This window comes from Mesoplodon densirostris, chromosome 10, assembly GCF_025265405.1.
Source record: "Mesoplodon densirostris isolate mMesDen1 chromosome 10, mMesDen1 primary haplotype, whole genome shotgun sequence".
Classification (NCBI taxonomy): domain Eukaryota; kingdom Metazoa; phylum Chordata; class Mammalia; order Artiodactyla; family Ziphiidae; genus Mesoplodon; species Mesoplodon densirostris.
Window position 1 is genome coordinate 29,947,250 of NC_082670.1, and position 23,013 is coordinate 29,970,262.

A 23,013-nucleotide genomic window follows, 5' to 3' on the forward strand; every position below is an offset into this window, starting at 1 on the left:
ATTCCAGGGAAGAGGGTCCCACCCAATGATTTCTCAGCACCCCCCTGCCCCCCCGCCCAGCTCTAACTCTGATGGTCACATGCCTGCTGGCGTTTGCACTGACAGTTACCCATGTTTTGTTTCCATGGTGGAGACCTCAAAGCAAGCTTCCTCAACGCTCTGCCCAGGTCTGGCCCTGGCCTCCATACTGCTTGCATCACTTGGCAGGGGGCTGCAGATTGGTGATGGCCTTTGCATCTCATTTGACTCTGATGACCCTGCAAGAGGGCATGCCAGGCCAAACAAATGGAATCCCTGCATCCATCCCCCAGAAACCAAGGGCTCTCAGCACACAAAGAAAGGAGCCATCCTAGGTCCTCTAAGGACAGGAAGCCTGTTGCATGAACATAGGGAAACATGGAGTTACATTTTAGGGCCTCTCATCTTTCCTCAAACCCCACTGAATAGCTCAGTCTTTCAACAAATACGTAGTCAGTACCAGACACTGCCCAAGGTGCTAGAATTATAATGTAATAATGAAATATTGGCAATATCTATGGGTACTGGCAAAGGTTGTGTTTGGCTGCATATGATACAAACCTGATCACAGAACCTAAAGCACATATTTATTTCATTTTACTTAGCAAACCTGTGTAGCATTTTATCAGTACTACGTTCCATGCCCTGCTCTAAGCACTCTTTATAAATGTTTACTTCTTTTTTAAAATTTATTATTATTATTTTTTATACAGCAGGTTCTTATTAGTCATCAATTTTCTACACATCAGTGTATACATGTCAATCCCAATCACCCAATTCAGCACACCACCATCCCCAGGCCCCCGCCGTTTTCCCCCCTTGGTGTCTATACTTTTGTTCTCTACATCTGTGTCTCAACTTCTGCCCTGCAAACCGGTTCATCTGTACCATTTTTCTAGGTTCCACATACATGCATTAATATACGATATTTGTTTTTCTCTTTCTAACTTACTTCACTCTGTATGACAGTCTCTAGATCCATCCACATCTCAACAAATGACTCAGTTTCATTCCTTTTTATGGCTGAGTAATATTCCATTGTATATATGTACCACATCTTCTTTATCCATTCATCTGTTGATGGGCATTTAGGTTGCTTCCATGACCTGGCTATTGTAAATAGTGCTGCAGTGAACATTGGGGTGCATGTGTCTTTTTGAATTATGGTTTTCTCTGGGTATATGCCCAATAGTGGGATTGCTGGATCATATGGTAATTCTATTTTTAGTTTTTCATAGAACCGCCATACTTTTCTCCATAGTGGCTGTATCAGTTTACATTCCCACCAATAGTGCAAGAGGGTTCCCTTTTCTCCACACCCTCTCCAGCATTTGTTGTTTGTAGATTTTCTGATGATGCCCATTCTAACTGTTTTGAGGTGATACCTCATTGTAGTTTTGATTTGCATTTCTCTAATAATTAGTGATGTTGAGCAGCTTTTCATGTGCTTCTTGGCCATCTGTATGTCCTTTGGAGAAATATCTATTTAGGTCTTCTGCCCATTTTTTGATAGGGTTGTTTGTTTCTTTAATATTGAGCTGCATGAGCTGCTTATATATTTTGGAGATTAATCCTTTGTCTGTTGATTCATTTGCAAATATTTTCTCCCATTCTGAGGGCTGTCGTTTTGTCTTGTTTATGGTTTCCTTTGCTGTGCAAAAGCTTTGAAATTAGGTCCCATTTGTTTATTTTTGTTTTTATTTCCAGTACTCTAGGAGGTGGATCAAAAAAGATCTTGCTGTGATTTATGTCAAAGAGTGTTCTTCCTATGTTTTCCTCTAAGAGTTTTATAATGTCCGGTCCTACATTTAGGTCTCGAATCCATTTTGAGTTTATTTTTGTGTATGGTGTTAGGGAGTGTTCTAATATCATTCTTTTACATGTAGCTGTCCAGTTTTCCCAGCACCACTTACTGAAGAGACTGTCTTTTCTCCATTTTATATCTTTGCCTCCTTTGTCATAGATTAGTTGACCATAGGTGCGTGGGTTTATCTCTGGGCTTTCTATCTTGTTCCATTGATCTATGTTTCTATTTTTGTGCCAGTACCATATTGTCTTGATTACTGTAGCTTTGTAGTATAGTCTGAAGTCAGGGAGTCTGATTCCTCCAGCTCCGTTTTTTTCCCTCAAGACTGCTTTGGCTATTCGGGGTCTTTTGTGTCTCCATACAAATTTTAAGATTATTTGTTCTAGTTCCGTAAAAAATGCCATTGGTAATTTGACAGGGATTGCATTGAATGTGTAGATTGCTTTGGGTAGTATAGTCATTTTCACAATATTGATTCTTCCAATCCAAGAACATGGTATATCTCTCCATCTGTTGGTATCATCTTTAATTTCTTTAGTGTCTTATAGTTTTCTGCCTACAGGTCTTTTGTCTCCCTAGGTAGGTTTATTCCTAGGTATTTTATTCTTTATCTTTATAAACGTTTACTTCTTAATAGGAGTTTGCTTTTCTCACATCACAAGAAGTCCAGAGAAGAGAGAATTCCATGCAGTTGTAGTTCTTCAAGAAGTCATGGATCCAGCTCCTTAGAGCACCTGATTCTCCATCTTGAGTGTGTGACTCCCATTCTCATGTCACAAGATAGTTGCTCCACTTCCAGACATTACATCTGAGTTCAGGCACTGCCAGCTATATCTTGTCTTTTCTTTCCCAGAAGCGTATCCATCAATTTCCACTTAACATTTCATTGGCAAGAACTTGATCATTTGGCCTCCTCTAGTCTGGGAGTCTGGGAAAATAAGTATTTGTGACCCAGCATGTTGCTACTCTGAAAAAATCTGGGTTCTCTTGGTAACAAAGAAGGTAAGAGTGAATTCTTGCATATAATTCACTTTCAATTTAGTATGATTTTTTTAAAAAACTGCAGTGAAAGTATCTCAGCTAGCCATGCCAAAAAAAGGCATACTATTTCAAATTCTCCCTTGGGGTTGACCAATTCTGAATCTTACCCCACCTAGAGTTTAGGCAACAGAAATATAAAATTTCACACTTAATCTGCAGTACTCTTACTTCAAACTTTAGAAGATACAAGACTCACGTAGCAAAAGCTGTTTAGTAAAAGCTATAATACACAGTGGAGAGTTCCCCCCCCCCAGACTGTAATCCATGGGGGAGCAAGAGCGGGCACCCAGAGATCTGCTCTGAGCAAGGGAGGGGGCGGGTGTAATTGTGGCCTATCTGGGAAATTCTGCAAAAGTGTCGGTCACCCTCAACCCCCGCTCATCTTAGCCTCTAAGTTTGCCTCATTGCATGACTGTTAGGACAAAGGCCCACTCTGGTGGGACTGTGGTCACGGCAGCAGAGTCAGAGTGAAAGGACCAGCTGAACACACGAAAAAAAGACTCTGCCTAATTCATCCGAGGTGACTTCCTCGAGGCAGACGACCAGTCAAGCACAATATTTATCAAGCAGTCCTTTTCCTCGCAACTCTAAGAATTTATTAGCTGTTTTGTAGCTTTGATCCTTATACACCAGCATCATCACACACTACACATAACGACCAGGTGCTGTCCTAAGCCCTCTGCAGGCATTATTCACAGCCCTCCTATAAGGTGTGCTGTGCTATGATGTCTATTTTGCACATGAGGAAACTGAGACACCAGAGGTTAAGTTAGTATGTGGCAGAGCTGGGATCTCAACCCAAGCAGCTGGTCCCATGGTCTGTGCACTTGATCTAGGCACAGTCTACATTTAATACAGTTCATTACTGAAAATGCATGTGGTACGGAGTTTTTGAACAAGAGTAGGTAGGTCATTTCGGAAACTGGGATCAAATCAACTCATAGAACAACAAATACTGATTGAACAACTACCACATATGTTTCGCTATATGTACCCAACCCTCCCAGTTTCACCTCTAGAGTCCTAACTCAGCAATCCGTGGGGAACTAGGAGTCCCAAACCTGGCCCATAGAGGGCGCTCCATAGATACCCGTTTAACAAATGAAAGAACGGGCCAACTGGAAAGGAATTTATAATCACAAAACGACTAGAACCAGTAATCATTTAAATACAGAGCTGTGACAGCAGGGTGGCCGTTTTTAAAGCTGTTAATAGCTCTTACATAAAAGATGTGGCCATTTGAGGATGAAGCAAGGCAGAATGTGGTTAAATCATTTCAGCCTGTTTGGAAGGGTTGAGAGTTGAGAATGAAAGTCTCTAGGTCTAAACGCTGGAACAGATGACTGAGGAAGTCAGAATCTCCCTTGACCAGCTCCTTCCAAATGTTTGAACATCAGCACTCCAGCTAATCTATGGCCTGATACTTAAAAATAACCTGTTGGAAAATCACTGTAAAAAAACTCCCAGTTTTCAGCCTGATTCAGTCCGCTGCATAAACTACAACCAGCATTAATAGCTTTAGTCAGCATTTATGTCGCTCTTCCTATTAGCACAATGGGTTTTACAACCATTTATGAGTTTCTGGAAAGCCTAATAGAAAACACACATACGTGTTTGCTGCGGAAGCTGCAGAAGAGGTTTTTTTTTTTTTTTTTTGAATCTCATTCAGCCAGTAGGGGGCGCCACCTCCCCGTCACAAAAGTCGGGGCCAGGCTCCCTAATGGGGACCACATTCCCTCCTGGCGGCTCCAGCTAGTTTTTACCCTCCCTGGTGAGTTTCTGCATTTTCCTCTTCAGCTGGCTGCATTCAGTGTCTCTCTGTCTCTTTCTCCTCCTGTTCATAAATAAACATTTGGGGCGTTTACATGGTACAGACTGTGTCCACAAAAGGAAACCTACATGTGAAGAGCTAAGTGATAATCTTTCTCTTCAAATTTACTGTGGCTTTTAGGAGATTTAGCAAATTATCTGAATCTGGAATTGTCTATGTGATCCATACCTCCCCTCATACTTTAAAATCATAGCTTATGAAAGGCATGTTGGATTGTCCTAAATTCTTTACCACGCTGGTGTTTTAAACACAGCCAGATAATTGCCAAAGACTCATCTTTCTTAAAGAAAAATCTTTGTTCTCGTTGTTTGTTGTTTTGGGGAATAATACTTCTGAACAAAGGGCAAATATGAAGTTGATTTGTGGAGCTGTATAAGTAAGATGATTATTCACAATGATGCCCTACAGGGCTTGAGGAGGAAGCTATGCAGAGGATCTGTCTCTTCCTCAAGGAAAATCCTTTGGAATTCTTTGGAAATCTGTCAGAGAGTGCCCCATTCACTCGATGATTCTCTCCACGAAAGGGGGATAAGGAGGCATCCAACGATGTACTAGATCCCAATCCACCATTGTTGCCAGAGTTGAATCCTGCCTTGGGAGTAGAGAATTATCTACTGGCCTCTTATTGGAAGAACCACAAGAATTTGCCATTTAACATCCTTCTCATTCAAGGCCAAAATCCCTTCTAGAATGGAGGGAATAATACTCATGGCAGCATGAGCTGCAGACTCTTCTCAAGGCCAGGTGACGCCACACAAGGGAACCCTAGGGGGTCTGCTGAAATTGTCATTGCTTTTTGCTTTCTCATAAACCACTGTTTTTCTGCCTTTCCTGTTTTCACCAGTGCCTAGAAATGGGGACCCGGGAACTGCTTCCCACATATGAGCCCGTCACAGACAGAGTCCATTTGACAGCATCCTCCATTCCTGGTCTGATGCCAAAGTGGACGTGAATTCTCCAAACCATCAAACCAAGAATATTTGACACACCCAAATAGCCCAGAGAGAAAAACGCTCAACCCAAAGAGATGATTCCAGGAGACTTGGGGTCCCGAGTGTGTCGGGGAATGCAGGAGTGGGCTTCACCCTCTGAGCTCCCTCGATTCTCCTTGGACCTGCGAAGTTCTGGGGTGATGGGATAAGCCTCACTTCAGACAGCCAGCTTCTGCCTTGAGTTTATCTCTTGCTCTCATCTTTTACCCACTCTGTCCTTGCTCCATCCTCAAACTTACATTCTACAGCCATAATAATGATAATAATTAGTATAATAACAATGATGTTTCATTAAGTCCCACCGGACTCTGTAGGGCCAGTGGCAGGATTCAAACCCAGGTCTCCTGAACACCGGAGCTCTGGACCACCTTGCCTGGTATCATGGCTGTTATCACAGGCCCTCTCTGGCAGCCTGGTCCAGGGCTGTGTGACACCCCCGACCCAGGCTCTCTCCGTCCCTTCCCTGATGATACCAGTGATATGCCAACATAGCCAGAGGACCCAGGCACAGCAGAGAAGGGCCCACCAAACCAGAAGGAAAGCCATTCCCATCTCCTACAACCCTGCTACCATTTCTGCCTCACTGGGGTCTAAGGACCCGGCAGAGACACTGCTTTAAGAGTGAAGGGACCGTGGGGATCAGCCACCCCTTACCTGCTTTGTGTTCTAGAAGGGTCACTGTGAATCAGAGTGGGTGTGGCCCCCAGTTTCTACCTGCTTTATAAGTTTCCCTCTATGTGGTCATTCATACTCATGTAACCCACATATAACTGGGCCACCTTCCTCTCTTTAAGGACTCTTGCAACAGAGAAAAGCTACATGACTCTAATTCCAAAACCTGGAAGAGGAATTCAGATCTTTACAGAGGATGTTTAGTGAGAGGAAATTACACTGCCCGTCACAAAGCTGAAAGTCCTAGATATGCCCTTAGAACATCTTTTTCTCTCCTCAAAACTGTATTCTTTATGACAGCATCTACGTTTCTGCTCACCTGGCCCACCGCTTCTCTTCCCCCGCCTCTCATAACTCTCCTGGGCCTTTCTGCCGCCCCCGCCCCGCTCCTGTCTCCTGGATCTTTGGCCCTGGGCATCTCACGGAAGAACAATTTGACCTCTCTTGGTTTCTAAAGAAAGCCTTCTTTCTCCAAAAGGTGAGGAAGAAGTGATAGTAAATTCTGACTCTTTGATTTTTTTTTTGTTTTTCCCATCACATTTTCATTCATGCTTAAAGCTATCGAATATCAACAAGGTGAGGCCATCTTTGTATTTTCCCTCCAAGGATATGTGATGGCCAGAAACATCTCTGTTGTGGTCTCCCTCAGACCACAGCAGCATTTATTTTTTTTGCCTCCTTTATATTGACACGGTCTCAAATGAGGAGATGAAAATAAAAACTTTATTCAGTCAGCCAGGTATTTCTCAATATGTAGATATTTCTTCCTTCATAGGCAAAACCCAAATGGATTTCTTTCTTCACCCAGATGTTTTGCTATCACCTGAGGCAAGGGGACAGCCCTGGCCCCGAGTACACGCAGAGTTGCTATTTGTGACTGAGGAGTGATGGAAAGGGCCCTGGTAAGCTCTCTCTTCAGAGATTATTCCTTCTAGAGCCCATCATGCTTACTGAGAGCACCACGGATTATAGCTAAAATAAACCCATTAATAGCAGAGTACAAATATGTTATCAAATAGCTGGAAGCTAGGACGTGAGGAATGGTATCCTGACAGCCACACTCTTGTCAGAGGAAAGGGGTACGTGAGAAAGGTCTGCAGTATGGAAGGAAGATGGCAGGCTGGGTGGACCCCCAAGGAACAGTGGGCCAGTCCTCAGCATCCAGACATGGCCTTGCAGAGTAGAAGAAGTTTAAGTTTTAGAATCCAGCAGCCCTGGTTTTAACTCCTCGTTTGGCTTTTAACTCGTAGGATAGGATTACTATCTTGAAAATATTTTCCTGAGTACCTAACTCTAATCTGTCCTACGCCTCCATCAACTCAATGAGAGATGAGGGTTTCTATAGAAGGAATTCTAAGAAAGAGCAAAGACTTTAATATTTAGCCTCTGATATTCAAAATAGCATTTTCAACAAGACAGTAGCCTTGCAAGCCAAGCTATTGTCTTAAAATGTCCTAGATGCCTTTTTCTCTCAATTTTAGCACATCAGGAACCAGGCCTGGAGGACTCAGATCACAGGGAGGATAGCTGCTCTGTGGTTGAAGGAATCTTTGACATAGGAAACTGAAACAGGGGTTTTGGGGATGAAGGAGGAGAGAGAGGCAGGGAGAAAGGGAACTAGAGACGTGTCTGGGGAGCCCCATGGGATGCTTTGCTCAGGTATTCTTCCCAATCAAAGTTTTGGACAAAGGCAAGCAGCATCCCACCTCTGACCACCACCCAAGGGTCAACATCCCCACGGTTACTCTGGAAGGATGTGGAGGGTCAGCATCGCTGAGAAGAGACAGAACCCCTGTGGTAGCCTCCCCAAGCCACCCACCCGACAGACCTCAGGATTCCCGTCTCCCCAGTGCCAGGAGGTCCCAGGGTCCTCCTCACCTACCCACTCCCCATTTATTCAGGAGGAAGCGCAGGGGAGAGCAGGTTCTCTGAGTAACTGAGCATTTTTATGAAAGAGACTGAGAATTCCCTAGAGGGACTATGTAGATTATTACATCAACTAGATTCTAATCCAGAATGGACTAAATTAAAGTTGTTGTTTTCCCATGACCCACGCGTTGGGAGCTTGTCAGGAAGAGCAAAGCGGTTAAAAACAAAACAAGGGGGGGCTTCCCTGGTGGCGCAGTGGTTGAGAGTCCACCTGCCGATGCGGGGGACACGGGTTCGTGCCCTGGTCCGGGAAGATCCCACATGCCGCGGAGCGGCTGGGCCCGTGAGCCATGGCCGCTGAGCCTGCGCATCCGCAGCCTGTGCCCTGCAACGGGAGAGGCCACAACAGTGAGAGGCCCGCGTACCGCAAAAAAAAAAAAACAAAAAAATACAAAAAACAAGGTACGTTTTTCATGGTACGCCCCAGGAGTCGTTTGAACAGCCTGCTGGCACAGGCCTGTGTGCCTTGGATGGGACTAAGACTCAATGTCTTTATCTGTTCAATGGGGATGAATAATAACTCTCATCTCAATGGCTTCGTTGTGTATTTAAATGATCAGTGGCGTAAACACCCCTGGTCCACTTCAGAACATCAGTAAGTGTATTTCGTGCTGGTGCCGAGGAACAGGATTCAAGCAGGGAGAGGAACACAGCAGGGGACAGGGTGCCCGCTCTGGGGTAGGCTCCCTTCCCCACCATCTCCTTCTCCACGGGAGAGGTGAACAGACCCCCATCCAGGCCACGGACCCTGATCAGAGGTGGACCCCTGGTTCTTATCTGTCTGCAAGTTCACGTGCCAGAGAAAAATAACATACGAGAAACTGAGAACATAGCAACCTGGGCCCCCAGGGCTGCTCCTGTCCTTTCAAAGGCCACCTGTGACATCGCTCAGCTCCAAGTGAATTTTGAGCCCCCAGGGGTCTGCATGGCTCTTTGCTGCTTGATATCCCCGCTGCACAAAGCATGTCAGCAAACCAGGGCTGAGCCCTGCTTGCAAGAGCTTGTTGGAGGCTGGGTCTTGGCTCCCTGGTCCCCATTCAGCCTCCATGCCCGGGTAAGAGTATATTATTTTCTTAGCTCAAATTGCCGTTTCCAAGTCATTATTTCTCTACGAAGAGAAAACAATATTGGGTCTTATGTAATATCAACCTCAGTGAATCTGGAAGTGATCATGGAATGGGTGGATTTTTTTTTTCCCTCCTTAAAAAAGAGAAAAATAAATTTGAGATTGTTTGCATATGGCTGAGAATATTTATGAACTATTCCCCTTGTTTCCTCATCACATATTTTACCCAGTGTGTTTGTGTGTGGTACGGAATAAATCTTTACGGGAAGGGTGGGGTGGAGAGGGGAAGAAAGCAGTTCAAGGACTGGGGATCCATCAAGTGCCTGGGACGTTAGTGGTCCCGGGTCTCGGGGTCCCCTGGCCTCAGGCTTGCTTGCTGCTCTCTGAGGTTTCCCCCACCCCACCCCCCACCCAACGCCGTCCTGCTACTCAGAGGAAGTCTTTAGGAGGGAGGGTTTCAAATGCCAACACAGAAGGAATTAACATCTTCTTGTCGTTCTGGTTTCTTTCACATCCCCTTCACTCTCAGCAGAGCAGAAAGTTTAACAGCAACGGTTTCATGACCTGGGTACCATTAGCCAAAAGAGATCATTAAATTCTATGGATGCCAGATTGAGCCGGGGGGTCAGAAGAATGAATGAGTTGGCAGGTAGGGGGGAAAGAAGCAGCAGAGAATGTATTGGTGCTGGTCTTTGTCATTCAACAACACAGCAGTGTGTTAGCACACAGGCACGTCTATCTCCCTCTGGCCCTGCCTCTCAACACAGCTTGTCACCGAGAAGGATCCCGAGGGAGGGTAAGGGACAGGGCTGTGGCTGGACATTCAGTCAGTAAGAGAAGCCAAGCTGCAGGCCATTGAATTTCCTCCTCTAGGGACTGGGCTTCAGAATCGGAGCTTAGAATCTCTCGTGCTCTGCCGTAACTTGGATTTTTTGAGGAATATACTGACCAAGAGTGTGGGGTGAGGGACAGAGAGCAGGATGACTGCCACGTTTGGTAACACAATGGCAGTAAGTGTCATTAACTGATGTCCTAATAGGAGCCAGGCACTGCGTGACGCGCTTTCCCTGCATTGGCTGAGTTAATCCTCCCAGTGGCCTTATGAGAGTTAGGGATTTTTTTTTTTTTTTTTTGGTACGCGGGCCTCTCACTGCTGTGGCCTCTCCCGTTGCTGAGCACAGGCTCCAGATGCGCAGGCTCAGCGGCCATGGCTCACGGGCCCAGCCGCTCCGTGGCATGTGGGATCTTCACAGACCAGGGCACGAACCCGTGTCCCCTGCATCGGCAGGCGGACTCTCAACCACTGTGCCACCAGGGAAGCCCGAGAGTTAGGGATGTTTAATCCTGCAGTTGAAATGAGAAAAGCGATGCTCAGAGAGATTGAGGAACGAGCCCACGGTCACACTTCATAAGTGCCAGGATCAGGGTCATTTCCAGGATTTGTGGAATCGGAAGCCAATACAATAAAAAGGGAATTTGAAAAGTCAAGTTCAAGGCCTTGGAGTCTGAGCCTCAGCAGCATCATGGTACATTCACCCTGGGAGGGGTCAAAAGTTAAACACGGAGTCAGCTCTGTCACGTGGGCCCTCCCCCGCTGCCTCGTCTCCTCTTGTCTCTACCGTGATTATCGCCAGCTCCGGCCTTCACATTCCTGATCAAAAATGCACAAACACGAGTGATGCCACTGACACTCGGAAGATGTCCTCAGAACATCCTGACTTGGCATATTACATGGCATGTCGTAGTTGTGACCTAAGGCAACGACCCTGCTGATTGCCAAACTTTACCCTTCCACCTTAAGAGACGGCTGGAGCGATAGTTGAAATTTCTCCAGAGCTATCCTCCCCAAGAGCTTCAGTTGCTGTTCTAGGCCTCTCTTACCAAATTTCACGTTTCCAAGACTGGGCACTCGGGCAGGGACCTGCTCAGGTGTCTGGGGGGCACTTGGAGTTAGAACCTGCAATGTCTCGTATCCCATCAATGTCTCTTTCCCTCGGATGATATCAGCTCATCAAATTTCAGCAGGCATTCTATCTGAGTTTTCCTTTCTCCATTAGAATCAAGATTTTGTCATCATCTCCATCACTGAAAGGGTAGCGGGATTTGTGGAAGCAAACGGACCCGATATCAATCACAGCTGCTTCAGTGGGGCTGAGCTGGGGTGCTAAGAAGTATTGTTGGCGCCCTCTGCTGGTGCTCTTGAATAGGCTTGCAGTCCCATCCCAGTCTAGACAATTACTAAGGGGAATACAAGCATTTTTCCCAGCCCCGCTCACTCTATTCTCCCAAACTGGAAACACAAAGCAGATGATGAAGTCCAAGTTCAAATGCCAGGGAGAAGGAAGTGTTGAGAAACCACATCCAACCTCCAGCCTGTTTTCACATGTTCCAGTAAGCGTTCAGTTGATGTATCGTGGGCTGGTGTCGTTTCATTGTCTCAGACAAAGTCTTTCTATGAAAAGACAAACACGGGTTATGTGAGGAGGCGGAGCTAACAGAAGGCACATTTGGGGAAAATCTGAGCAAGAGCACAGTCCTCTGGGCTCTTCCTCCAGAGGCAGCTCCCTCCTTTACCTGCTGAAATTAACATCCAGACTGATTCCCATCATCTCGGTGTCAATCTCTAAACCAGAGTCTGGAAAAAACAGTCATTGGGGGGTGGGCTGATGACAGGTGCATTGGCCAATGACCTGGCCAGCCATCTCCTCCAGCGGTCAGGTGGACAGTTTCTAGATTAGGGTTCTCTGACTGGAATGGTCGGTGAGATTTCGGGTGGGATGACTCTGAGTGATAGTGATTTTCTATAGCTGCTCTTTTGAGTATTTTGTTCTGTTCTTATACGTACATGAATTCTTTGATAGATAATCACTGGGGCAAGACTGGAAAAATCTTCTGCCACCTTGTCTTCCCTTGGATTTTCACTCTTTGAGCTGTATCCATGACAGGTTTCCACGAAGGCAGGTTGCACGTTTCTGGTGGAGCCTGCTGCCCGGTGCGTTGGGCGTTCCATTTTGGACCACTCTGATTTTTAGAACAACCCCTCTAGATTAAAGTCAGGGATGCCTCCTTGATACCCACTGGTTCCCTGGGGGCAGCCCCAGACACGGGTGCTCACTGTCCTATGTCACGTCTTCCTGGAAGCCTTCACACCTCTCCTTCTGAGGTTGGGTTAGCCATAGCTAAGGCTGCCCTCAAATCTAGTGACTATCTCTTTCCTAGGACCTCTATGCAGTTGTTATTTACTTATTTAATAGTTCTTTCTTTCTACAAAATTAGTATGCGGGTTAATTGCAGAATATCGGCAAAATTTAGATGAGCAAAAGAAGAAAATGAAAACTGACAATTATTATTGCATCTGTTGGAGAGGAGTACTGTACAAGCTTTGATAGATATCCTGATGGTTGTACTTCTGTATTTATATGATCTTTTCCAAAAAAAAAGGATTAGCAAATGTTTATTGTTTGGTTAAGGTTTGCTTTTTCAGGCTGTTTAATACTCTTCTATGGCAGCGTGTACCTGGCTGTCAGGTACTCTGTAGTGTGGGGGAAGACGCTATGATGAGGGGGACAGGATTCTGGATAAGCTCCTTTGCTCTGAAGACCCCGTGGCTGTATCCAGCAGCAGGAAGGTTGACTAAAGACACTTCTTTTGCTGTTCCATGACAGCCCTTGAGCGAGGCCTGACCAAGGCACTGAAGAAACTGGATGACTACCTGAACACCCCTCTGCCGGAGGAGATCGACTCCAACACTCGCGGGGACGAAGACAAGGGCTCCCGGCGCAAGTTCCTGGATGGCGACGAGCTGACCCTGGCCGACTGCAACCTGCTGCCCAAGCTCCATGTGGTCAAGGTAAAAACGCTCTATCTATCCGCAGGTGCTCCCCAGATCCAGCTCCGTCAAAGGGCCCGGGTCACCTGTGGAGGTGAGGTGAGGACAGTGCCGCCTGCTGATGGAGAGTCAGAGCTCGGAAGTCACGCGAACCGGGACCCCAAGTCAGCCTCCGCTGCGTGCTGGCTGTATAGCCTCTCTGAGCTCCAGGTTACACCTGTCGCATAGGCATATATTATTTAGGGCTGTTGGGAGACTAAGTGTGGCCTGAAAGTGCCTGCCATATTGTAAGGGCTCAATAGATAATAGTTGCTATTATGGTCCTGTTATATATAGTTATATATAGTCCTGTCACTCCACAGTCCTCTTCCTTACCTCTTCCTCATGGGTTTTCACGGGCCACACCTCCACCCCGACATCTCTATTAAGCGTGGCCTCATATGCATGTTTTTCTTTGTGGGCAGATGCACCTTCTGATTCCCTGTAGCCACTCTCTGGGGCAGGCAGGCATCTTCCTCATCTACCAGTTGAAGAACTGGAGGCTGCAAGACGTGACAGCATTTTCTTGCTACTGCTGCACTTACTGATCACGGTTAACCTGCAGGGTAATCCCTTCCTATCCAGCCTTAGGACCTGAGAATTGGCAAGAAAGGGGAGATTCTGAGGTCACCCTAATCTCCCACCCCAAAGCGGACCCCTTCCTGTGTGTCTGTGACAGGCTTCTGCGCAGCTGTGACTGCACGTTTCTGATGACCAAGAGCCCTCTGCCTACCGAACCAGAACTACCATTTTGGACGGTTCCAGTTATTAAACCATCCTTCTTTATATGGAGCCCAGACATGCCTCCCTGCTCCCCTTGGTTCTCTGGAGCAGCACGAAACAAGGCTGCTTTCTTCATCTCATTTGAAGACAGCAGTTGTGTCTCCCACATTTCTCTACACTAATACTTCTTCTCACATCCTTTTTTTCATTTTTATTTTTTTAACCATTTTATTTGTTTGTTTTAACATCATCTTTCTTGGAGTCTAGTTGATTTACAATGTTGTGTTAGTTTCAGGTGTTCAGCAAAGTGATTCAGTTATATATAGATTCTTTTTTGGATTCTTTTCCTTTATAGGTTATGACGAGATATTGAGTATAGTTCCCTGTGCTATACTGTTGTGGTCTATCTATGTTATATATAGTAGTGTGTACATGTTGATCCCAAACTCCTAATTTATCTCCACCCCTCGCCCCTCAACTATCCCCATTGGTAACCATAAGTTTGTTTTCTATCCCATCCTTTTCTGACGCTCACCAGACCAGAGAAAATTACAGTGTGATCGTAGAGCTAGACTGCTCTCTACTTTTACATGTGTTAATATCTTATTGTCTCAGACAAAAAGCTCTGTGAGGACAGGTCTTCTCCAAGCACGATGGTAGGTACATGGTGGCCCTTTAATAAATACTCATTGATGGACCATTTGATCACCTAGCGTGTGATCCCCAGTTTCTTTCCACCTGTCACTAAGGAGAACCAGATTCAATCATTTATCAGCTGGATATCTGCCTACTGGTTTTCAGCTGATGTCCTGAGCTGGAAATCAGAGCCCTCCAATCAGAGCACATGCCAGCTTGAGTTGAAATGTTAGCTGTGCACCCACCGGTGCTCCTGTGGGACACGTCAGGGCTGGAGGCTGGGAGAGCATCCTGCTTGCTGGGGCTGATGGGCAGAGCAAATTCAGTCTATTAGTAGGAAGACACTTTGGGTTTGGGCCAAGCCAGTGGTCACTGGTAGGTCCAGCCAAGCTATGCCTTTGAAGTTATTAATTACTGCACACCCACCCCACCTCCAAAACATCTTTTATTCTCATTTCCTGAGGAACAAGTGGCACCATTAGGGGTGATCTGATTCTATCAGTCACACTGTCAGAGTGAGGTAATGGAAAGAAACCTGTTCTAGAAGTCCAGAGACCCAAGGTCTGGTCCCGTGGGGGCCACCAACTGGCAGCAGGAGTTGGGCCAGGCCTTTTACTCTTCTGGGGAATCCTTTCTCTCATGCCCAAAAGAAGAGATGTGGATTACATTCCTTCTCGCCTCTCCCCCTCACTTCCGTCCCTCCTCCTCTCACTCACACGTGGGTTGACCACCCACTCAAGAAGCATGTGTCTGATCAGGTGAACAAATGGATCTTCCAGGCCCCGTGCTTCATCCTCTAGTTTCTCCAGTTCCTTCCAGCCCTGGATGACTAAGTTACACTCCTGTCCTGGGATGAAGTGCAGTGTGTCATTTACTTGGAGGAGCTGGGGATCAGAGGGAGGATGGCCTGCGAGGGGCCAAAGGCTGGGCCTCACCTCCCGTCTTCTTGGATTTCTGCTGATCCAGCTTATCAGATCCCAGAGCCCTGGCAAACCTCTGAAGTGTGGAAAGCGTGAAGGGGAAGCCAAGTCAGACCTCCATTTTGGCTTCAGATGCTGAGACTTAATCCGGGCTGGGGGAGCTAACTGTTTTCATATGAAAGCAAATTCAGAACATGAGCATGGACGTTCCTGCGGACGTCAGAGCTTCTGCCGTGCGCATCCTCTCCCTCTCTGTTTCATTGGCTCTCCTTCAGTGTGTCTGCATCCTTGGGGGCTGAGTTGCTCTGGCCCCGCTGCTCACGGACAGCCTGGTTTGAACTTTCGTTGCCTGGCTTCCTTCTATTCTCATCTCCCCACACAAGTCAACGTGTGAGGAAAGAACCAGCTCTGGCCAAGGTCATGGTGTGTGGATCTGGGCAGGGAGGGACACACGGGACTCCTGTGGCTGCCCCTGGGACCCTTAGCCCCTGGACCCTCATGTGGCACAGGGACCTGTTTAGCTGCTGAAGCAAACAGGAAGGGAGCTATATATATAAATACAAATATATATTCATAAGTTGCATTTCTGCCGTTTTCAAGCTCATATTATATATATCCTTTAAAAACTTGAAAATGCATTCCAGCATGTAGAGACTTGAGGCTGCCCCATGGATCAGTTTATAATTTTGAAAAATATTTTTTGATCGATGCCTTGACCTTATTGTGGGACTTTTTCTGTTTTTTTTTCCATTTTTTAAATTGAAGTATAGTTCATGTACAATATAAGTTACAGGTGTACAACATAGTGATTCATGATTTTTAAAGGTTATACTCCACTTATAGTTAACTATAAAATACTGGCTATATTCCCCGTATTGTACATCTTTGTAGCTTATTTTATACATAGTAGTTTGTGCCTCTTGATCTCCTACCCCTTATTTTGCTCCTTCCCTCTGGTAACCACTAGTCTGTTCTCTGTATCTATGAATCGGTTTCTGATTCACTAGTTTGTTTTCTTTTTTAGATTCCACATATAAATGATAACATGCATTATTTGTCTCTCTCTGTGTGACTTCTTCCATTTAGCATAATGCCCTCCAAGGCCATCCATGTTGCTGCAAATAGAATTATTTCATTCTTTTTTAAAGCTGAGTAGTATTCCATTGTATATAGACCACATCTTCTTTTTTTTTTTTTTTTTTTCCCAATACGTGGGCCTCTCACTGCTGTGACCTCTCCTGTTGCAGAGCACAGGCTCCGGACACGCAAGCTCAGCAGCCATGGCTCACGGGCCCAGCCGCTCCACGGCATGTGGGATCTTCCCAGACCGCGGCGCGAACCCGTGTCCCCTGCGTCGGCAGGTGGACTCTCAACCACTGCACCACCAGGGAAGCCCGACCCCATCTTCTTTATCCATTCATCTGTTGATGGGCACTTGGGTTGCTTCCATATCTTGGCTATTGTAAATAGTGCTGCTATGAACACTGGGGTGCATGTATCTTTTTGAAATACAGTTCTCGTTATTTTAGGGTATAAACAGGAGTGGAATTACTGGATCATATGGTAGTTCTATTTCTAGTTTTTTTGCGAAAACTTCATACTGTTTTCCACAGGGGCTGCATCACTTTACATTGTGTGGGCCTTTTTCGTTCACTCTGGCAATTTCCAGCTGCTTCCCTTGGTGGAACCTCCACCCCTGCATGGATTTTCTCGTTACCCAAGACAGCCTTTTCTAAAGGTTCGCGAGCAAACCCAAGGAGCCGCCATCTTGCAGTGAGCAGAGGGCTCTGTCGAAGGACCCTGATTCCATCACCTGTGTTATCAGCCACACCTACGCTAGACACACAGTGCCAGGTGGCTTCTGTAGTGACCACCCCAAACCAGTTATTTTAACCGAGATAATTTCATATGAAGAAGTACTAAGTACTGAGAACTAGGAAGCCAAAATGTTCCTTGAGGTCCCTCCTTCAGGGCAGCAGGGCAGAGGGAAGAGGGTGGAATGATCCAAACTTGAACTATACAATAGCCAACACATGGAAGCAACCTAAATGTCCATTGACAGATGAATGGATAAGAAGATGTAATATATATATATATATATATATATATATGCATGTATACATATATGTACATCTCTATATGCAGTGGAATAGTACTCAGCCATAAAAAAGAATGAAACAATGCCATTTGCAGCAATATGGATGGATCTAGAGATGATCATACTAAGTGAAGCAAGTCAGAAAGAGAAAGACAAATACCATATGATATCCCTTATATGTGGAATCTAAAATATGACCCAAATGAACTTATCTACGAAACAGAGTCACAGACAGAGAGAACTGACGTGTGGTTGCCAAGGGCAGGGGTGGGGGAGGGACGGACTGGGAGTTTGGGATGAGCAAATGCAAACTACATTTGCATTTGTACATAGACTGCATAAGCAACAAGGTCCTACTGTACAGCACAGGGAACTCTATTCAATATCCTGGGATAAACCATAATGGAAAAGAATATGAAAAAGAATGTGTAATATATATGTATAACTGAGTCACTTTGCTGTAATATATATGTATAACTGAGTCACAGCAGAAATCAACACAACATTGTAAATCAACTACACTTAAACAAAATAAATTAAAAAAAAAAAAACAAAAAACCTTGAACTCCATGAGGGATCCCACAGAGCTACACCTTGGACCTCCGGGGTGGGGTGCCGCTTAGCTGGGGCTGAGGGCTGAGTTCAGAGAGGCCCGTGGGGCTGGGATGCAAGCTCAGTGGGGGGCTCACTGCTGTGTGCCGGCCTCTCTGAGCTGGTGTGAGGACACGGGTCCTGTGAGCGTTTGCAGAATGGCAAACTGGATTCAGCTGCTGCTACTGGAGAAAAGGAGACTCTCATAGGAACAGGAAACCCACAGGAAGGGGCCAGTCCCTGCTCCCTCCTCCAGTCTCGAAGCCTCTGTCTAGCACCCCCTGTTAGAGCCTCAGGGGAGTTGCCGGCAAAGCAGAGGTAAGGTTTGCAGTCCCAGTCCCAGCATCACCAAGAAGCCGGTACAGCTACACTGGTAGGTCTGGAGATAAAGCAACAGTAGCTGAATCATTGGCACAGGAGAGATTCTGAGTGGAGCTCTTCCTTTATCATTTACATAAGGCTGAGTGGCAAAGTGGAAAGAATTGGATTAGACAGCAGAGACTGTAATAAATATTAGTGATTAATAGAAAATTATAGATAACAGATCCTGGTTGAATTATTTTCCTGTGTAACATTGTATCAACCACTAAATCTCTTGTGACTCCAGTTTGCTCATGGCAAAGGATCTGCAAGCTTTAAAGTGAAGTGATCATATACGTTTGACACTAGAGGCACTCTGTCTGATGTTCAGATAACAAGATGGTAAAGATTAAATACAACTTTTTATTGAATCCCTCCCTGCTTGTTTAACCTCTCTCTGCCTTACTTTTCTCATCTGTAAAATGGGAATATAACACACTCTTCCTTGCAGAGTTATTTAGAGATTTCAGTAGCTCGCCAAGTGCTTAAGGCAGTGCCCGGTGCAGAGCGCAGAGGGAATAGATGTTTGCTATTGTTGTTCCTCTTATCAGCAGCATTATTGAGGTTGTCAAGCGGGACAGAAATGAAGAAGCTGCGGTTCCTGTCCTCATACTGCTCACGAGCTAGGGAAGAGAGGGAGGTTATGAACTGACTGTGATTCGGAGTAGAATAGAGCTTAGGGCCATAATGGAAGTTCAAAACACAGGTAGGAGGTCGGAGCGGGGAAATGCATCCTCCCTGGAACGTGGTCGTGTCTATGCGACTGAGCTGTTCATACAATAGGTCATCGGTGTCCCTCACTCAGAACTGCTTTCTGGGGACTCCTGCACAGCACTGGCGCCCAGATGAAGATGAAAGCCCGGAGTGGCTGGTCTGGGGGGTCCCCTGAGTGGGAGGATCCCTGGGCCAGGGATCTGGTGACCTGTTTAAAAAGAAAGCAAGGAAAGGAGTCAGAAGTCAGTGCTGCAGGAGAGGCTACTCTTTGCTCTCTCCTCCCCAGTTCCCGAGGGGGTAGAGGCAAGACTAGCCAATGTGCAGGTCCCAGTGCCCAGCGAAACTAAAAGCGTGCCTGTTAAAAAAGTCTTCAGTTTCCAGATGTTGACAGCAGAGTGTTAAACCAAGAGCAGGGCCCTTCTGAGTGTGAGACCCCCTGCGACTCACGGGTCTCACGTCTTTGAAGCCCCCCCCCGCCCCCGGCTAGAGAGACCTTATTAAAGAGACCACGCAGCCCCTACCTAGGGAGGAATGCATGCAATGGGCAAAAGGTGGGTCTCAGTGAATTCTGACAACAGGTAATCTTTCTTGAGCACTTAGTATGAGCCAGCCCCCCCCACACCCCCAATCATTTTATGTGTATTAACTGATTTATTACTCCAAGGTAGCTCGTCTTATTACCTCCATTTTAGAGGAAAAGAATTTGGGGCTCAGAGAAGTTAAGTAACTAGTCCAAGGTCACACAGCTGTCAAGTAGTGGGGTCAGGATTGCAGATCCAGTCAGCTGGGATCCAGAGCCCACGCTTTAACCACGATGCTACTGTGTCTCTCAACACAAACACCACTTCCCCAGAAGGCCCAAGTCCACAGCCCCGAGTGTGGTAAACTAAGGAGAGAACGGAAATCACTGTCTGTTCACTCCCACATACCCTGAACCTACAGATACATTCCTATACCTAACTTGCGTTTTATGCTTTGTATTCTCTTCTGTAAATAAGGATGCTTAGTAAAACAAAGTGGATAGGGAAAAAAGAAAAAAAAAGGTTGTCTATAATTCTGTCAAGCAGACATAACCACGGGTAATAGATTGGTGTATATACTTCTAGTCATCCTACATATTTCTCCAAATGCCTCATACTACACTTGAAACTTCACGGCCTCTCTTGAAGCGTTTTCCAAGTCACTGGGATTTCCTCTGCAGCATCATTTTTCATGGCTCTCCAGATATGTATGATAACGTATTTATCCATTCACGTGTTGTTGGACATTTGTGTTGGATACCATTTTTTGCTATTCCAAATAGTCCTACGGCCCTATGTGTGTAGCTAAATCTTCTTGTACACCCATGGAATTTCCTAAGGAAAAAAATCCCTGGAAGCAGAATTACTAAGTCAAAGGGCAAATTATATTTGCTTGAGAAAATACAATAAAATAAAAATAAATAAAATATAAAATAAAATAAACAAAATTGCATTAAAAAGGCAGCACTGCCACCTTGCATGACAAGCATCTTGCTGCCGGCCCCTTAGGATGCATGGAGGGTCTTCCCGCTGTGCACACACTCGGTCACACCACTAACACCTTCCCAGTGGTTTGTTTCATGCTTTAACACCATCTCCATCCTGCCATCTCTGTTGTAGACTGTGGCCAAGAAATACCGCAACTACGATTTCCCGGCTGAGATGACGGGCTTGTGGCGGTACCTTAAGAATGCCTACGCCCGGGACGAGTTCACCAACACCTGCGCGGCCGACAGTGAGATTGAGTTGGCCTATGCGGATGTGGCCAAGCGCCTCAGCCGATCCTGAACTTGGCCGTCTTGCCCCATCACTGCTGCAGAAAGACTCACCATCTCCCCAAGGACTCCAGCTTCACGGACTCCTTTTCCACGTCACCTCCAGAAACTTCTCTTTTTATCAGGCCACATCTTGCTGGCATCATTGGAACCCCAGCCTGCTGTCTTTGATGAAGGTCGGCACCATCCCCATCTGATCAGGCAGGAATCTGCAAGCAGAAGTGAGAGAAACGGTCAAGCTCTCAGCCTTTCAGGCCTGGGCTGGGTTCAGTGTATTTGGGGTCCGTGCAGGAGAACGAACCCGTCTGTGGGATTGTCACTGGCCCCTTTTGCCAATATCAAAATATCGCCTAGGCTGCGTTAGACACGTGCAACACCCGGTCCTCATCCACTCACCTCTTTGTCAGTAACTCCAAGGCCAAGGCCAAACGCCATCTTAGTTCTCATTAGAAAGAGATGCAGTGCTTTGTTAGGGGGAGACAGAGAGTGAATGGAAAGAATGGAGCAGGTGTGGATTTGGGCATCCGGCAGACACACCTCCAGTCACTCAGCACTTTCTGGCACTCCTGTCACTTCGGGCACTGAAGGCCAGATTGGAAAACTATTTCAGACACAATCTCAGTTCGCTGCAGTGCCAGGCACAGTCTGATGCTATCAAGTACCTGGCTTGATGCTGATCTCCATTTTTATCTGTCCAGGCCTTGCCAGGAAGGGAAATTGGCATGTAATTCCAAGCTGGGGTGACTGGGAAGGGGAGGGGAGGGGAACAGTGTTAATGCCAAAAGGCCCAAGGGGTCTACCAGCCATGGGGTTTGCTTGCTTACGGGAGTGGTTTCATTGGAGATTACATGCCTGGGTTTGACTGTGTTTATCCACGAGTGAATTTCGGTCTCTGAGAAAGCAGATGGGAGTCGGGGGTGGAGGGATGGGTGAAGATCAGAAAAGTCCTTTAGGAGGCTCAATGTTTCCCGGGAATCTTTTAGATTGGTCTTCTCTCTTATGATCTAACTAAGTCTTGAACTGGTGATGTCATGTAACTACACACCTTATAACAAAAATCCAAGAATTGGCCAAAAATGACTGTCCAGTCTCTTCAAATTGTTCCTGGATGTGAGTCTGCTAAGCCGGGTGCTCTCTGAATCAACTGTAGCCTCCGATGGGTGAGAATACATTTAGGAGGTGGCTTGATCACGGAGCCTTAGGAATAAAGTTCATGGGCCTTTCTGATTGGGAAACCATGTGGTTTAAACTCGAACAGAAAGTACATACACATCTGGGTAAATTTTCCTACCATCTGACTCAACTGCCAGATGAAAAAGAAGAAATTTTTTAGCTAATATTTCGCTCTGTAGTCATTCTCCTTGAATTTCACCTCCTTAAAATCTCACCCTGCTTGAGCACGGGGACCTGTGCAGAGGAACCAAAGAAAAATGAGCTAGTCATCAGCTCCCTCTTCCCGTGAACACCCTGGGTGAAAGTCCACCCTCCACCGACCCTCACCTCCAACAATCCTTCCTTCTGTGCTGCCTGTTGGTGGAGAGAGAGGCTCCCAAGTGCCCGAAAGCCCCAGGACTTGGCTCACTGCTCAGTGAGGGCAGGACGGCACAGGGCCTTCCTGTAGAAACATCACCAGATTCTAACCCAAGCAATGCCCGGACCTACCTGCCTCCAGGGATCTCTGGAGATAAAAGGGGCCCCCTGATCAGAGCCAAGGAGAAGCAGCAGGAGGGTCTCCTTTAGCCCAGGGAGGAAGACGACGTTTCTCAGCAAGACATCCTATAAGCCTGAGACCTTTCAAAAAGCAGAAGGAATTGATGCATTTTCACCTCTAAGGGAATCTTTCCACAGACTCCCTGGTAATTTTGTCCCTGGAGATGTTTGAAAAGAACTGGTAAGGAAACAGTCCTTTTGACTGTAGGGAAAAACCCCAAACTGGCCTCCTGGGAGGTGAA

At 46.2% G+C, this 23,013-nt stretch overlaps 1 protein-coding gene across 2 annotated transcripts in view; it reads left to right on the top strand.

Annotated features, from left to right (window-relative positions):
- The window catches only part of CLIC5 (chloride intracellular channel 5), a 160,134-nt gene extending 139,060 nt beyond the window's left edge, over window positions 1-21,074 (top strand). For both annotated transcript variants that reach the window (XM_060109968.1, XM_060109969.1), the window contains exons 5-6: window positions 13,022-13,206; window positions 20,907-21,074. In XM_060109968.1, coding sequence (XP_059965951.1) covers window positions 13,022-13,206; window positions 20,907-21,074 — 353 coding nt within the window. The remainder of the gene's footprint in view (window positions 1-13,021; window positions 13,207-20,906) is intronic.
- Window positions 21,075-23,013: the final 1,939 nt, after the last annotated feature.